The sequence below is a fragment of the Dermacentor variabilis genome, chromosome 9 (assembly GCF_050947875.1).
Source record: "Dermacentor variabilis isolate Ectoservices chromosome 9, ASM5094787v1, whole genome shotgun sequence".
NCBI lineage: Eukaryota > Metazoa > Arthropoda > Arachnida > Ixodida > Ixodidae > Dermacentor > Dermacentor variabilis.
Genome location: NC_134576.1, coordinates 76,174,637 through 76,193,167, shown reverse-complemented (window position 1 = coordinate 76,193,167; position 18,531 = coordinate 76,174,637). Strand labels below are relative to the sequence as shown.

The window sequence follows — 18,531 nt, the reverse complement described above, 5'->3', positions numbered from 1 at the left end:
AAGATGAAAGAAATAATGTATGGGCAGTTTCCTCAAAGACAAAACGATAACAAAGATGATTGGGTACAGAAACAACTTGTTTACACAAACAAGTGCATGATTTATAGAAAGGAAACTAACTGCACACAGCAACAAGACATCAGGTCATCTAAAATAAACAGGTGCAATACAACCATAATGCAAAACGACAAAGGCAAACCAGATCTCCAATTTTTCCCTTTCAAGGCAAAAAGAAAAGCTGAGCGCCTAAAGAATAGCTGGTTTAAGCAGTACTTCCAAAGCGTGCTTTTGCAAATCTAGTAGATGCCACTGCATTATATAATTGCAAACCAGGACCCACAGGATATGCCTCTATTAAGTGGAAACTGCGATTCTCTTGGCTTTTAAAAAGGCCAATAAAATTCTCTATGCATTAACAAGCACAGTAGTAGCACAGCCGCCCTCAGAAATGACCAGCATAAGGGAACATTACCATATTTGCACGATTCTACCGCACCACCTATTGTAACATGCAGTTGCATTACTGCCCAAATATCCCGAAAAATAACCTTGGGCTGATTTTGCCGCACACATCAGGTAAGGAAACCCGAGTCATCGCGTACCGTGTGGAACGGTTTTACAGAACATACAAAAGCAGACACACACAGCTAAATTTTAGCGGATATTCACTATCTGAGACCAACGACACCTTTTTGCTGTTTACCCTCCATAGAAAGTACACTTAATACATTTGAAATGCCACACTTCATGAAGGCTCGCGCAACCACCATCTGCGGGAAGGCACTCCACGCACAATGGAGCCGCCTTGTGATGTCTCCAAGTGTCACTTTTTTTCACATGACCCATTCAATGGTAATGTGGCTAGCTAGCTTTCATTGAACTTTTTTTTAGTAAGAATCAGTTTCCTTTTTGATTCTGAGTGGAATTAGTTATGATTGTAACACGCATACAGATTTGAATGCACCTTTAATTTTAAAAAACTTCGAATTAGAATCGTGCAAATATGGTATACAGAGTTTAGATGCAGCATACCCAAAGCATACCATGACCATTCTGCACACAAAACTCACTCTGAGCGAGTTCCGCACATGTACTGCATCACTGATCCTACTGTTTGGCTAAGCTAAACCTTATTAGTGCATTATTCCCAAAAGTGTACTCTGCACCAATCACGTAAAATGCATTCTAAAAGCTCTTCTGCCGCATTCCTCCACAATCAAATGACCATTATGCTTACAGCTGTTGCCTTTTTCACAAATGAAATTCATTAAGGGCATCATGGAGCCCTGTGTGTGTGTTAACGGGTCCCTGAAATGGCTTTTGTCATACAACCTAGACTCTGAGGGCATCTCTTAAGGAATGCTTTCTCACAAGAATTCGTGCACTGTAACACAGGTATGAGTGGTTGAACATTACCCTCCCCTCAAGCTGCAGCATTCCCCCTGAACTTTTGCACCGTGGGGGGCCATCGCTGGGTCCCATATCCTTCAAGAGGTGACAAGTGTCTACTTTCAGTCGATTTGAACCGTGCACATTCCCGCGTCTCTTTCCTACTCAGTTTTTATTGTTAAGCCTGGACTAGAGGGAGTAAAATTGAAAGACAAACTGCACGCTGCAAATGCAGGCGGGGCTGGCACTACACACAATATTCACTGGCTTTATTTATTAATTTTTTTATGCTACACGAACCAAAAAAAGATGGATTTGCCACACTGCTGCGAGCGTATCTGCAATGTACAAACTACAAGGTAGACGTATCCAGTATTATTTCAGATTGACAATCACTTCACAACATGAAAACATCTAATATGTACGCTTTCAACTGTCTCTATATTTCAATCATAAGATTTTTTTGTAGCTGTCAGCGGAAAAATAAAGCATTGCCGCCAACTTGTGAATGTGGCGAAATAGGCTTTCGTAACGTTTTTTGCTACTCTAGGATCTAAAAAAAAAAGTTACAGAGAAAGAAAAAAGTAAATATCAGGAATCAAACCCACACTTTCTGTGCGGACTGTACCACTACACCAAAGTCAAAATGTAGATGGCGGCTTTCTGACGGGCGTTATGACATGTAAAACATGTTCAATTTCCTTTGCAACATTTTTATCCCCCGGATCTCTGCTGGTAAATATATTTTTCTGCTATCATTCTGGGCAAATTATACACAGAACTCCGCTATCTGACAAAGGTGGAACTGGCGGTTGCTGCTGATAGAGCCTTTATATTCAAAACTATGGTTGACCAGTGTGTTGACCAAGGAGGTTGGCGTTGACATTGGCATGCAGGGCTCTCGTCTTTTACAGCATTTAGTTGCTGAAGTTTACCCCTGCACACGTCTGGTAGTGCAAGACAAGCAAAATACAGCACTGGTACCATTTATGTTCCTGCTGCCAAAGACCACTGCTCCTATTTACATGCAAGAACCTCTCTGCGTTCCATCAGCTGCCTCACTACGAGAGCCCACTGCGAGAGCTCACTGCCAGATGACCTGCATTCTTACGTAGAAGTGGGCTATTGGTTTGTAGAAAAGTCTAGATGTATTACATTTGTGTAGTTATTTTTATGGGTACACATACTACTATGCATATGCATGCCATTAAAAATAAGCTTAATTCAACGGTGTGTTGCAAGCATCCCTGATGCCACAACGTGGGTAGCCAATTGGATAGCTCGCCTGACTGAAGTAACATGCACCCGCTACGTAGCAAGTGAAGCAACGGCTGACAACTAAAGGGAGTGGTTCCACTGTGATCAGTCGTGATGCATTTTTTTTTAATTTTTACATAAATTACACAGCTTTTGCAGAGCGCTTAAATGTGCCAATGATCAGAAGGACCTACCCCAATGATCATTCAATATGTTTGCACACAATCGTCAAAATCTTTTCAGGGTCCCTTAGTATAACTACAGCTAGCGTGCAACACATGTCAAACATGATACATTGTGCTTCAGAGTTCCCCCTAAGGACACCCGTGGTTCCACCTATGGAGTATAAGGTCCTTCATTTACGTGTTACGTAATTTTGGGGGTTAAAATCTGATGTTATTTTTGAAGAGGAACGCATAAACTATTTTAAACTATAAACTATAAACTATAAACTATAAACTATTTTTTGACCAGTACACAAGCAGCAAATTTACTTTTTCACAGTGACGTTTTGAGTGACCGACTTTTTCAGCGCATTGCTGTGGCAAATTTCGCCTGTGTAAGAAACACGTCTGTAAATAAACTCGCTCAAAGCAAGTACTCTTCCATGCACCCTTTCACAAGTGAAGATTGCCAAAAAAAGATTTGGAGTCCGATAACCATGTGCTTCGCAAATATAAATTATTTTTCATAAGAATTGATGCAACATTTGTAAAATTGTAGAACAATCACAAATTTGAAAACTTTATGGAAAACTTGGGAGAGTTGTACAGGTATGTCAGGTACCTGCGCCATTTCAGAAAGGCTAGCTTTGGTGCTCGCTGGACAGTGGCATTGTAGAGATACGCCCCAAGAAAAGCAGCAACACTAGAGAATGCAAGCCTCATGCAACACTCCTCGAGGGATGAGGAAAACGAGAAGCACGCACAAAACATGCGAGCTGAATTGCCAAGCATAAAAATGGACACAAGGCTCTGTATAGTAGGCAATGTGACTGAAAGAAGCCCTATTGTTCAGCATGAACCCACAGTTACATATACAAAAGTAAACTGAATACGCAAAGGTCCAGGAGTAGTGCAGAAATAACTCTTGATGAAGACCGAATACGTGGCAGCAGCTAAAGTGTGCACATTTATCTGATGTCACATGGGATTGCCAACACGTTTGCCTACAAAGTTTCTCCAACGTGGGACATCTCACAATCATTTTGCAACTTTGTGCATTTAGTTGAATTTGTGAATCCATACTTAAGGGATAAAGCCATACTTGTTTATCATTTCGAGACGTGACCAAAAGTTGGCAGCACAATTTACGAACATATTCCGGATGGTAGATGGTCCCTTTAAGGTCATTCATTTGCTGTTTTTATAATCAGACAGTAACCCCAGTTACTGGGCTGACAGCGATGCAGAACTGAGGGAAAAAACTAATATCTATGACTAGGAAGTTTTTTCAGCAGCACAAGGACCCAGCCTTATGAATAATGCAGGCAATCGCTTTGCCGGAGCATTGCTTCTGTTATGACAATGAGCACTCAATATAATATCAACCTGATTGTTAACTGCATCTGTCAAAAGTATCACAACACATGCGTGCAACACCTACAAAGTCCTATAAAAACCATCAATGTCTCGTACGCATGCCTACCATACACGCAGCACACTCTTGAATGTCAAAAGCAGGTGCAAAAGTTACTGATCAACCTACAGAGCATCCCAAAACAGGACCAAACATCCATTGAAACCATTCATGTCTTGAAAGCTACACACACAAATTCCTATCAAATGCAGCAGTGTTTCTTGGTGCAACCAGATTTGTCTAATGGTATTTGAGCCTGTGCCCTAATTACAGACAGGGTGATCATTTTTAAGTTTTATGGGATGTTTAAAAATCATGCGTTACAGATAACATAATTCTAGTCCTTGGACTGGATTGTTCAGAAAGGTGGACATTACTTGCATGAGAAATAAAAATTTTTTTTCGAATAATTAAAACAAATCACTAATTAGGTTCTTACTTTATGGCACATATGGCCATTTACTAATTGTAGCCAGTTAGTTTGCAAGGCACATCCACTTGGGAATGAATTTCGAGAATGACACCAGTTTAGAGATGTGCACTATCAAACTGGGTGTAAAATTACACTATTCCTTTTTTTTTTTGGAAAATGCTCTTTTATGCATTGAAGCACAAGTTAACTGGAACATGTATTTCGTCGTCTCGCACGTTGGGAAACACCTCAGAACTGGTGTCATCCTGTAAATTCATTTCGTGTGGATACATCTTGCGAATTCCCTGGCTACAATTCGCAAATTGCAATACATGCCATAGAGTAATTAAGTTGCGAGTGCACCTTTATAAATTTGTTGAATATGTGTTTCAATCTTTCGTGTTAATGACCTCCGCTTCTTCGAATAATTCAGCTCCAGGACGAGAATTCTGCTATGTACCACAGGCCATTTTTAAAAATTGCTGAAACTTAAAAATGAGCCCTTCACAAGAGGGTGATGCTAAAATTATTACAAGGGTATGGCTGCGCGGTGGCACTACAGCGCTGACCGACATACATATGCAGCACTGACATACGTACAAGTTTGTCAAAGAGCTAGATGTATAACTATCACTTTTGGCAGTTCACTGTCACTAAAACGTCACAGCATTACTGGTCCAATGCTCCACTACTTTCATATAACGTAAATATATGCAGACTGAAAGGCAAGTGCTATCAATGCAAACAGTGAAGTTATGCATTTCATTCCATTCTTGTAAATGCAGCCAGCGTACAAATGTTTCCAGAAAATATTGCCACAGCAAGAGTGCAGGCCTCATGCACAAAAATAAAATATGCATACATACGCATGCGTGTGTGAAGTTGCACCGTTTCCGGAAGCAAATTCTGATAGCTGCACAGATGGTGAATGCTAATGCCTGCACAAAGCTAATAATAATGGCAATGTGTACCAAGTTAGCTTTGAATAAGTTAAGGTTTTAATATAAACTATGAGGAAGATGTATAGTTAGGCAGGCAGTGTAATGCAGCCGTGGCCTAATTGGAGAGCACCCATTTCGACTGCCTGAGGTTGTGGGTTCGATTCCCACCACCATTGCGCACCCACTGGTTCAAATGAGCACAAGTGTACCCTGATCTGGCATTTGGTTTCCTTCAGGGGTGATACGCTTGGGAAAGGAGCCTGGGCCCCAATTCCTGTCAAAACCCTTGTGAGCACAAAACGAGTGCTGTATGAACGCTAACAGAATGGGGGGGAAAAAAAACTGGGGTTTTGCATGCTGAAACTACTATCCGATTATGAAGCACACCAGAGTGTGGAATCCAAATCAATTTTGACCACCTGGGGTTTTAGCATGACCATAAATCAATGTACACGAACATTCTTGCCTTTCACTCTTTCAAAATGTGGCCACAGAGGCAGGGATTGGACCTGCAACCTCAAGCTAAGCAGCACAACACCACAGCCACTGGTCTAGAACTGCAGCAATAACCAAATGGGTGCCAAGGGAAGACAAACGTAGTCAGTAGAGGACTTGGTGCTGCAATGTGATTAGGAAATTTGCATGCATTGGATAGGGCCAGCTGATGGGACAGGAACAACAGGAAACTACTGAAAAGACTGTCCAGCAGTGGTCGTAAAATGATGATGTTGCATAGATCTTTACACCAAGTTTAAAAGTTGACAAATACTACAAAGCCAAAAAGATCCAAAAATTTTGGTGAAAAACATTAAAAATAGTTTTATCATCCAACCACTAACTGCTTATTATAGTTTTCAGACTGCTCAGTATGGACACAGAGATCAGGCACACTGCTCTACAGTTGCCACAAAAATGGCCTGCGTCATAGATGAACAGTAATGCCCATGAAACACTGACGCACAATAGCAATGGAAATTCCAGCTGCCGTTTCAAATGGTTCTATGAGTGAGTGATGTCACTGTGGGTAAGCCTGAATGACTGAGTGGATCTGAAAATCAGCAGACTTTAAAATCTGCATTCTTTCGAAATCAGTTTCACCAATTTGAAACTAGTTTTTCTCATAACCGAATGCAAACAGAAAACCTTCAGATTATTGCTGTCACAATGACGACCTTAAACATCCTCTAAATACCAGGTATTTTACAATAATATTGCTGTACTTGGCTGTTATGTTTGATTTGTCATAACCAGATGACCCGCATACTTTAAACTGCTGGTATTTGAAGCCGACGCTGGCCTCGGCACACACTGTGCAGTACTTGGACTCTGTGATAACTATCCCAAGGTGTCATGATCAGTTTGCCACGACGTTGTGACATACAAGGCAATACACCTAAATACAAGCTGCCCAGCTGATTGAGCCTTAACAAACAATGCTGCAAAACCCTTTTGAGAGTACGGCGCGCGAATATTCTGAGAGCTCCCGCCTTCCATTCAGTTGTTGTCAAAGGGGGACTCACTGGTCATGTTTCTTCACCTAGACTACCTATTCAGCAGCCATGCTCCCTTCACTGAATATCCAAAATATTTTATGCTTTCTTGCCATGTCAGTGCAACGTCAACATTTTGTATTTTTGGTAATAGGAAAGCCATGCCCTTTACCTAACATACAGAGCAACACTGTTGAAAGTTTCTTAGAGCCATTACTTCAGTTTGAAAATGTTTTGGCAGACACTACGATGTAATACATGTTGTAGAAAATGGTTGCAGAACAATAGACAGCCTAAATATCTGGTAAGAATTAACAGAAACTAGGGGCGAATGAATGCTACAAACATATGCTGCCTAGAAAATACACTGCTTAGCCTATACATTGCTTACAGGTACACATGTATCAATGAATGAGAAAAGCATTTCTGGCTACTACAACATAAGGATATTTCTATCATCCACCCCTCACGACCAGCCAATCGTGCTTATCTGATAACCTAAGTGGAATCTTGCTCAGACCAGTGATGAAGAAAAAAAGGAAAATAATTGGAATAGAATTGGTTCTTTAAGCTGGCCTATATGTTGTGAATCACATTACCACAAATACTGTACATCACAAATGTAACAGCATTAAAACTCGAGACATTACGCACTTCGACTTATCTGCGAGCGTGGTACGGGGAACAGAAACCTTAATGCATGCCTGACAAATGACAGTACGTGTTGCAGAACCTCTGAGAAACCCATGTCCAGGGCATGACGTGATGCAGCCAACTACTTGTCAACGTCAGCTTCCTGCCCCAGCAGCTGCACAGCTACTTGGCACATGGTTTGCGAGTGCGTCACGAGATAACAAAAGCACAAGCCATTCCTGAGCAATGTGAAACAGTTGTACGAGCAGCTTAGGTAAGAAATATGACCAGTGAGTCCACCTATAACAGCTGAATGCAAGGCGGTAGTTGTCAGAATATTCACGTGCCGTGTTCTAACGTGATGACATGCCTGCTGCTTCTGCTACAAACAATGCAATGATTCACTGAAAAGTTGAAACATATTGGACAACTGAGATGGCACTATTTTATGCATATTTTTTGAAAGGGCCAAATTTAAAGTGTTACAAACACCGGTGGCAACTTGCAACGACGCAAGCGAATATTCGGAAGGCAAACCCAACTTTCGTTTCGTTGTTCGAAGAGTCGCCCACACCAAGGAAAAAAAAAACGTGCAGTTCAACACGCCCAACAGTATCAGCCTGTCAATATAAACCTTCAAAACCGCGTTGCTCGCCAGATACGATAGGCTCGAGCCCGAGCTGTCGGGCGTGTTTAGTGTAGACGACGACTAGGAGGGCGTTACATCGAGGGTGCCAAGCGCGGCAACGCGCAGGAAGTGCGGCCTACCACAATGAGGCGAAAGTCATTGCGCCACTCGACAGACAAACAGAGAAGGCGCCAGTTCTCGCAGCGGCATTCAGGAATGTAACTACGAAAGGCGCACGCTACCGTTTCGAAAATGTCCTTGGCAGAGGCGATTGTTCCCGCGTGGTTATTACCAATTGGGTCCTCGTTTAACACCGGGGCGAAGCGCATAGACCGCTAGCCGAAAAGGAAAGGCGCCAACCACCGCTTAATCCAGTCAATAAGGAGGCGACTGTTGGAAAAGTGCACTATTCCTTGTCAAACACAAAGGGCGAGTTTCGCATGCTCTCTCAACGTCGACGAGGCTGGCACCAAGTACGCACATCTTGGCGCAACACCAGCGGCGCAGTTCCTACGACCCACGCGGGAACGTGCCCACGGAGGCAAATTTTGCGCGCCAATACGACGTAAATGCGACGCGAGGCCGTCAGCTGTTTCCTCCACTAGAAAAACAAGAGCGGCCCGGCCCGATAGGTTCAACAATCGTCGCGGTCACTTGGCACGCGGAATTGGAGAACGCACAAGGCAACGCAACGACTTGACGGGCTCGTGGGGGAGGACGACAGCGACGCAGATCACAACTCGCTATTTTGTTTAGGCGGCGGGTCCAATGAACCAGACGCCACAGAAGGTTCGGTGCGTTTTGCCGTCCCTGCTCTTCGCACTGCGCTCGCACAACGAGCTTCGGAAAGTGGAGGGGGGCGAGTGGCCAGAGCGAGGAAAACTCGCGTCGGTGTGCGCCGACAAATCCCACTCGATGCCTACCTGCGGACGGCTGCTCGCACATCTCGGGCACTGCGACCGTGTTCGCGACCGAGGCGCGAGCACGAGTCGGGACTCCGGGCTCCCGCACCGCACGCGTGACGGCTTTTCTCGGCGATGTATTAGGCCTAACCGTCTTGACCGACGGCTCCGGCCCTTTACGATGCGAACCCGGCGTGGCGAGCAGCGCGCGGGCTTAAGCCCTGGGCTCGTACACGGGAAGCAGCGCACTCCGGCGAGCCGCACACAGCGTGCATCGCCGCGGCAGCCGGCAAACAATGACTTCTCGCGCGAGCACAAGTGCACAGAGGTCGCCATTATACCGAACTTGAGTGGACGCTGTTTATTCCGGGCGCCCGCTGACTTGCAAAAAGGACGCCTCTACTGACCTTGCCACGCAGAAGAATGCAACCACTTTTCGTTTCCGAGGTGCTCTGTCGTGTTCAAATCACACGCAGGCGCTCATGGCAGGCGTTGGGGAGAAAACGGCGACAAGCACACACCACCACCAACACGATTACCATGAACGGCGAGAGCAGCACACAACTATGGGTTACAAACGAGGCGCACTAGTTTTCGCCGGCAGGAGGCAGCCAGGCAGTTTCCCGCGAACAGCCCGGCGCATTGCCCGGTGTGTTGATTCGCGAATGCGAACGCCTCGTCCTCTAGTGAACAACTTCTCAGTTTCAACCAGTTTCAGTTTCGGTATAACTGCCGTGCGCGCTCTACATTTTGATGAAACTCAGTCAGATTCTGCCGCACACCTATGATAGTTTTTTCTTTAGATTACATCAAGACATTTGATAAATTTTACCATCAGCTGCCGTTCTAAATTTAAAAACAGTGCCAGGAAACTGGACAAGAAAGTGGCACACGGTAGAGTGAGCAGCCGTTGTTTACAAGTTCGATGTCTGAAGCTGGCTCACCTATGTACGAAGTACGAGTCATTCATTATGATATACGCTACCAGTGCTCGAGCCACAAGCATTCTGCGAGACAACCTCGAGCATTCTGTACAGAACACAACGTATTGAAGCCGAGCAGTAGTGAAATCATGTTTGCTCGCCCACATTAAACTCCTGCTGTTGCAGAAATTATACGTCTATATAATAATTCTCATTACATCCTTCACGTCACAGTTACATGTCCAGCCCGCATAAGCAACATTGCTTGTGTGCGAGGCTGGGCAGTCGGCAAGTAGTACTAATCGGTTTAATATAACATTAAAAATTAAAATAAACTAGCATTGGCACATAAAAAAATGGTTACAAAAAAAAGATTGCTTCCTGTGATATCGAATAGACATGCACATATATGTCTATAAGAAAGATTAAAAAGAAAGGCATTAACCGCAAATATAACTTCGCAAACAGGTTAGCACAAACAGTCCCGATAAGTAACAAAATGCGAAAGAGTACATATATATATATAGCCGTCTTCTGAAAGTGCTCCGTCATTGTGCACATGCCTACACAATACTGAAGGAAAAGTTTAACAAATCTGGGCATCACATATCACCGATGACCTTAAGAGGAAGCTTTAGCTCGAGTGCTCCTATCTAAATACATGTAAAAGGAGAATTCGTTTTTCTCGGCGACCACTGCACCAAATTTGACGAGGTTTGTTGCATTTAAAAAACAAACTTAAAATCTAGTGACTGTTGGTTTCGAATTTTTGAGTTAGGTTGTCAATTTTTTATTAAATATTGGCAAAAATCGAAAATTTTCAAAAAACGAAACTATCAAGTTTACAACTTCGTAACTCAACCACTAAAAATGATAATACAATTCTGTGAATTGCATCTAATAGTACATCTAAAGCGGACAAAATTGATATGTTATACATAAATATAAAAAAATTTAATCATAGGGAAATACAACTTTTGCAAAATCATTGCAACCAACGTAACACATTCACGTAAGATGTAAAATGACATATTGAATTTGTCCGCTTTGAATGATTAAATGGATGCCGTTTACAGAACCGCGATATCAGTTCTTGATGCAGAGCTATGAATTTGTAAACTTCGTGCTTCTATTTTTTTCAAACGGTCAAATATTTGAAAATCGTTTTAAGAAAATTGAAGCCCTAAATGGAAATTCCGCTTCCAACAGTCACTAGAATTTAACTTTCTCTTTCAAATGCAACAAATTTCATCAAAATCGGTCCAGGCGTTACCTCATAAAAACGTTTTTGCGTTTTGCATGTATTTGAATAGGCCGCGTCGGAGTTGGGCCCGAGCTAAAGCTTCCTCTTAAGAGGAAGCTTTAGCTCGAGTGCTCCTATCTAAATACATGTAAAAGGAGAATTCGTTTTTCTCGGCAACCACCACACCGAATTTGACAAGGTTTGTTGCATTTACAAGAAAAACTCAAAATCTAGTGACTGTTGGTTTCGAATTTTTGAGTTAGATTGTCAATTTTTTATTAAAAATTGGCAAAAATCGAAAATTTTCAAAAAACGGAACTATCAAGTTTACAACTCTGTAACTTAACCACTAAATATGATAATACAATTCTGTGAATTGCGCCTAATAGTACATCTAAAGCGGACAAAATTGATATGTTACACATGAATATAAAAAAATTTAATCATAGGGAAATACAACTTTTGCAAAACCGTTGTAACCAACGTAACAAATTCACGTAAGATGTAAAATGACATATTGAATTTGTCCGCTTTGAATGATCTAATGAATGCCGTTTACAGAACCGCGATATCAGTTCTTGATGCAGAGCTATGAATTTGTAATCTTCGTGGTTCTATTTTTTTCAAACGGTCAAATATTTGAAAATCGTTTTAAGAAAATTCAAGCCCTAAATCGAAATTCCGCTTCCAACAGTCACTAGAATTTAGCTTTCTCTTTCAATTGCGACAAATTTCATCAAAATCGGTCCAGGGGTTATCTCATAAAAACGTTTTTGCGTTTTACATGTATTTGAATAGGCCGCGTCGGAGTTGGGCCCGAGCTTCAGAGGAAGCTTTAGCTCGAGTGCTCCTATCTAAATACATGTAAAAGGAGAATTCGTTTTTCTCGGCAACCACTGCACCAAATTTGACGAGGTTTGTTGCATTTAAAAGAAAAACTTAAAGTCTAGTAACTGTTGGTTTCGAATTTTTGAGTTAGGTCGCCAATCTTTTATTAAAAATTGGCGAAAATCAAAAATTTTCAAAAAACGAAACTATCAAGTTTACAACTCTGTAACTCAACCACTAAGAATGATAATTAATACAATTCTGTGAATTGCATCTAAAAGTACATCCATAGCGGACAAAATTGTTATGTTACACATGAATATACAAAAATTTAGTCATAGGGAAGTACAACTTTTGTAAAACCGTTGTAACCAACGTAACAAATTCATTTAACATGTAAGATGACATATTGAATTTGTCCGCTTTTAATGATCTAATGGATGCCGTTTACAGAACCGCGATATCAGTTCTTGATGCATAGCTATCAACTTGTAAACTTCGTGCTTCTATTTTTTTCAAACGGTCAAATATTTGAAAATCGTTTTAAGAAAATTCAAGCCCTAAATCGAAATTGCGCTCCCAACAGTCACTAGAATTTAACTTTCTCTTTCAAATGCAACAAATTTCATCAAAATCGGTCCAGGGGTTATCTCATGAAAACGTTTTTGCGTTTTACATGTATTTGAATAGGCCGCGTCGGAGTTGGGCCCGAGTTAAAGCTGCTTCCTCTTAAGAATAAATTGTTTTATTTGTTTAAGTGATCCTGTGATTTCATTTTCATTAAAATTATTAAAATTAGCCGACGCGTATAAAGCACGAGTCCTCTTGCCATGTGTACACACTAGGCAAACCTTTTTTTTCTTTTTTTCTGACGTAAGTAGCAAGACTTCACTTGCTACTTACTTGCTACTTGCTACGGGAGCTTCGAGCGCGCCGCGGTCGCTTCCCCCCACGCCCATTCGGCGGCGAGTTGCGTCGAGTCGTTTCCTGGCGCCGCGCTGATGTCGACGTGCGTTACGTCTGGGGCAAACGGCAGCGCGTCGCGTTCTTCGATTTAGTTCATTCCTCTCGTCTCATTTCGCGAGCAAGCAGCGGGCACGTGCGTCGACTCAACGGTGGCAGCCACACCGGAACGACCGAGGAGAAATCACCATCGTCAGTGCGAATAGTCCGAGCGCGGTTGTTTTTGCGTGGTCGTAGTAGTGGTTGCGGTGGTGTGGTCATAAAGCGTGTGCGTGGTGTGTGTGTGTTCAAGCGCGACCCGAAGGCGGCGGGTGAGTGTCGTGGAAAGAAAAAGGCTGGCGGGGTCCGATCATCGGGGGTGTGGGTGCCTCGACTCTCTGTCGCGGCCCGGCGACGACGGCGTTTCGACGGGAGAGCAGTCCGCGGACATGAACCACGGCGGACCGTCCCTCGACCACTGACAGACACGCAAGCGTCCCCCGAAGTCGTCGTCGTCGCCGCGCTATGATGCAGACGTCGAGCCAGCATGAGGAACTCAAAGCCATGGGATACACGCCTTTCGAGGCGCAACTGGTAGCCGACACGGCGTCGGGTCTGGACGACATCGTCGGTTCGGCCGAGAAGAAGCAATCCGACGAGACCGGCATGACGCTGGACGACATTCTTCTGCAACAGCAGCAGCAGCAGCAACAACCCAAGAAGGTGCCGCCTCCCAATGGCAAGAAGACCAAGGGACGCGTCAAAATCAAGATGGAATTCATCGACAACAAGCTGCGCCGATACACGACGTTCAGCAAGCGGAAGACGGGTATCATGAAGAAGGCATACGAATTGTCCACGCTGACGGGCACCCAGGTGATGTTACTGGTGGCATCGGAGACGGGCCACGTGTACACGTTTGCCACGCGCAAGCTACAGCCGATGATCACGTCCGATGCCGGCAAGGCCTTAATCCAGACGTGCCTCAACTCGCCCGACCCACCTCAGGGAACAACAGGTCCGCCAGGGCCGGGACCGGACCAGCGGATGAGCGCCACGGGCTTTGAGGAGACAGACCTCACTTATAGCGTCACGGAGGACAGTGAGAACAAGGACTCAAAGGCCCTGTTCAACAGCCTCCTCAGCGGGTGCCAAGATGACAGCGATAGTGATGGTTCCAGTCCAGACTGGAACCATCACACGCCAGAAAACATGTCCGACCGACCGGTACATGCTCAAGACATCCTCCCCATGGCCAAGTGTGCCGTAAGTGAGGCTATAGACATTTTTTTTCTTTTTTTTAGGATGCGGTTAATTATCGTAAGCCTACCACAAGAGGCAAAGCCGTAAATTGTTATTCCGTACCTTGTGGTCGATTCGGCAAGTGATTTTAAACCATTTTACGAACATTTGCATCGCACAAAGATGTTAGGGCATACAAATGAGAGCACACAGCCCGTAAACGCCTTGCAAGCTCTTCAGTGTGGACATTCCATGACAGCGTGTCCTCGAAGTGTAGACCCTTTGTATTTCTCGACAGAGTTACCGGAGGACATGAGTATGCATCGCAGTCCCGGTGTGGAGATAAACAGGGGAAATATATATAGTGCCACTTTCGAAATATCCGTCTCCAAAATAGCCTTAAAGATATGTTGACGTAAAGATATGTTGATATGTTGTTAAGTTCGCCTCGAATTGCTTAACACCCACTTTTAGGAAAATGTTAACTGGAACGCCTATGTATATCGTAGTCCGCATTAAAGAGAACATAAACCACCCTTGATAATTCAAGAAGCAATCGCGTGCTCCTCTCCGGATTTTCCTGGTCTTTTCTTCACATGTCGTAGCGCCAACCGGAGGCGATTTTTTTCATTGCGTGCCACACATGGACCCGCTATGCGTATGCTTCGCCCTGCCACGAACATGAACTTCAGGATAACCTCCAATTATATAGATACAATAAAACAAATTCGCAGTAACAACGTGTCATTATTCGTCGGTCTGCGGCCGCTAAAGTGGCATGTACCGTGATCTTCCGTATAAACTTCAAGTGCGATAAGGTACTATCGCGCACCGCATGCCGTGGATGCGAGGGCAAGCGTGCACGCGAGAGTGAGCCGAAAAGGACGGTACATAGGCTTGATGCAAGCTGTTTTTTTCACGCGCCCAATGTTAAGTGCCCGGCCGGACTGGACTACGCGGCCTCGTCCTTCCAGTCCTGCCGTGGTTGGAGGCGCTATGGGAGGAAAGCGCGTGTCTCGGCTGTGCATGGCTATCAGCGCAGCTGAGCGCACAGGCGGCCCGCGTGCCGCATTGTGAACCTTATCTGCGGTGAGTGCAACGTCAGGGAGAGCCGACATGGCTTCTGGTTCCGCGTGCACCATATATTCCCAGTGGTGGAGGTCGCGTAACCTTACGCTTCGAAGACGTGGTTAACCGAGAGGATGCACGAAGCGATCGCGCCCCTCTCTGCTGCCGGCGCTCTTCATCACGCCAGCATTGTGACAGCGAGCGAGATCTGTTCGCATGTGCGCCTGTGACGCCATGCCTGTTAATTTAATTACTAAGAGAATGTTCACTGCAATTTACTGCAATCATTACTTCGTGCAGTTGTCCAATAGTTTCTGTCGCTGTCAAGGCATCGCCTTTTAGGCGAAGCTGACATTTCTTCTTTTTTTTTTCTCTCTCTCTCTCTGACGGGACACAGGGGCTCTACTTCCTCCCATGTATCGCCGTTTTCCCGTAATACCATTCGGGTGAATGAAATTTCCACCCAGAGGTTTGATTCGGACAGCGGACGTGGTCTGCAGGGCCACGATTTTGTAGCGATGCCTCCGCTTTGCCTTCCACTTGAGTCTATGCCACTGTTATCACCTGCCTTTCAAGGGCGGCTGATCCCATTGATAACGCGGGCGGAGCGCCGCTTTGACCACGGACGAAACGCGAAAAGAAATAGCATCGAAAAAGGGCATTGCTACAAAATCACGGCCCTGTGGTCCCATCCCGTCGTTTCAACGCCTGAGGACCCTGTGAACTGTCCAAAGCATCCAGGGATGAAATTCGTTGTCAAAAAAAGAGAGAGGGGGAGCCGAGGTGGAGCGAAGACATACTTATTATGCATTCAAATCATCCGCAGCTTAATTCGAAGAAGAGGCACAAGGTTCGTTATCAATTTACAGGTATCTTTACAGGTACTGAAGGGGTCTGGTGTTTGGTTTTTTGAAAAATTACATGAAGACAGAGCAGGTTATGGAGTGAGCCAGCACTGGAGAGGAGTGGGGCGAAATCGGCAAAATATTCTAGGCAGGTAAGCCTTCTGGGACGTTAGTTCCTGAAAGGGCCAAAATATAATGGCCACGATCGGAGGGTACAGGAATTGTGAAGCAGCTCTGTTTATTCGCAATTTCGTGCCATGGCATTGCATAAGCGGTCTCGCCGAACATACAGGACACCTTTTAAATAGTTTTGCAAGGTTTAGTCCAGGTAACCTACTTACAAGTAAGAAACATGTCTCTTGAAGGTTATTCCCCGCCAGTTCATGACAAGCTACCCGGTAATGCCTCTTCACCACAGCAATACTGTTAGTGCAGCGAAGACACTGCGCGGAACGAGGAGGCGTGCCAACCATTCCATTTATCCTCGCCGCTGCGATCACGACACTAATCTTCAAACGCCGCAGCGACTTAGCATCATTTGCGGCCCTGCAGAATGACGTAAATGAAGAGGCATCCTTCCCAGAACAACGAGAGAGGCGACGACAGCTCCGCGAATGCCTGCAACGACATACACCGAAGGAAGATTCACTGCCTGCAAGTTTGTCGCGCGCATGTCATCTACTCGTGCACAAGGTCCTCCGGTACTGCACTTACGCTGGATGTACGTGCACGCTGGCGTGCACAAAAAAAATTGGATCAGTCGTTTCTGCACCCCCCTACAACGCAACGAGACGCATTTGGCCCTAAAGTTAATATTAAAAATTTTGCATAATTGATGTTAGTTGATTAACTAATTAGCGCAATAGAAAAAAAAAAACTCTAAGGAACGCCACATGAAGGCAAACTATATAGATGCCGTTGGTTTCATTTAGCCGCGGCTACCCCCCCCCCTTTTTTTTTAAATCCTTGGTTCAAGTTACGTAAATCATCCTGTTTACACCGCACGCACAAAGGTATGAGCCGCCTGCAGATCGCTTTCAAGATAAGGCGCGCGAGACCGCGCAAAGTACGCAATTGGTGCTGGAGTATAACGCTCTAAAATGCTATAGCGCTCTAAAACTGCAGAGCACACAAGGACGGACGCCCGTCCATGTATGCCTCCGGGGAAGATGTGCCCCCCATTCTTCTCGACCTGTCAGCGGTTAAATACGAGACGTGCAGCTATAGGCTGCCGCAAAAGATAATTACCAACAGTTATATTTTTGTTCCTAAAGTGTTCCTTGCAGGCTATTCACACTTAAGCGCGGCTATTTAAAACATTCTTTTGTTTATGACGGTAATAACTCGGGGTCGTCATATGTATGTAAGAACGAGCTCCGGAGCATTCTCATTCAATTACATAACTAAACTAAGGAGTTCGTTGCCCCGAAACGTGGTAAGCAGAGAAAGCACTCATACTTTTAGAACCGAATTAGGACTGCAATCTTTTCTTTATCCTGGAACATTTGCGCACAAAAACGTGTATTTAAATATATTTACGAGAGAAAAATAACAGGATGCGGGCAATACAGTAGCCAAGGTGGCCCGACAAAAACTTTTCTTGTCTCTTAATTCTCTTTGGCACTTTTATTCTCATCCGCTTCTTTACTTTTTTTTTTCAGCCCGCCCTCGTCCTATGCCTTGATTCTTCATGTGTATAGCTTTGTTATGCTTTCTTTGATAGCTTCTTCTACTTTTATCCGCTATTAACCCGCCCCGTCTTGAACCCAACAGTTTTACTACGTCCCTCGGCAATGCGTTACTCGTCGCCAAAGTCAATCATTAAAACGCCATGTTACGTCGGTAGCACTCGTGTACGTATCTTATCAATTCGCGGTCAAACCATCACTTCCCTGCTTCTTGAATCTTTCAGCTGTTAGCGCGATTCTGTTAAAAGCTGCATTCTCAAAGTGAGACTATTTATTGTATTTGTATTTTTCACTGTTATGGCCTGTTTCACACATGCTGCGATTTCCTAGAACGCGAACTTCGCATTGTCGTTTCACTGTATGCGGCGACTGCGATTTTCGCGTTTGCGGTCAGGCTATTAGAAATTTTTCGCGCAGGCTTATTCAGTCCGCCTCTGTTAAAACGAAGTAATATAAACTAGACAGTGCCATCTTGAAACGTTCTCTTTTTTTTTTCTTTTCCTTTTTTAAGATTTAGACTCA

General features: G+C 44.3%; 2 protein-coding genes across 11 annotated transcripts in view; one reads left to right on the top strand and one right to left on the bottom strand.

The window, feature by feature from the left end:
• Positions 1–9,822, bottom strand: part of HUWE1 (HECT, UBA and WWE domain containing E3 ubiquitin protein ligase 1) — a 179,190-nt gene extending 169,368 nt beyond the window's left edge. For 7 of the 10 annotated variants that reach the window (XM_075668491.1, XM_075668500.1, XM_075668495.1 and 4 more), the window contains exon 1: positions 9,638–9,822. The gene's annotated coding sequence lies outside the window, so the exon portion shown is untranslated. Of the gene's footprint in view, positions 1–9,251; positions 9,401–9,637 lie in introns of those variants that run through there. The other 3 variants (XM_075668499.1, XM_075668501.1, XM_075668493.1) reach the window with 2 other exon arrangements.
• Positions 9,823–13,189: 3,367 nt separating this feature from the next.
• Positions 13,190–14,544, top strand: LOC142556993 (serum response factor homolog). Its single transcript, XM_075668490.1, has one exon. It carries the CDS (start codon positions 13,692–13,694, stop codon positions 14,514–14,516), a length of 825 nt encoding a protein of 274 aa, XP_075524605.1. The 5' UTR covers positions 13,190–13,691; the 3' UTR covers positions 14,517–14,544.
• Positions 14,545–18,531: the final 3,987 nt, after the last annotated feature.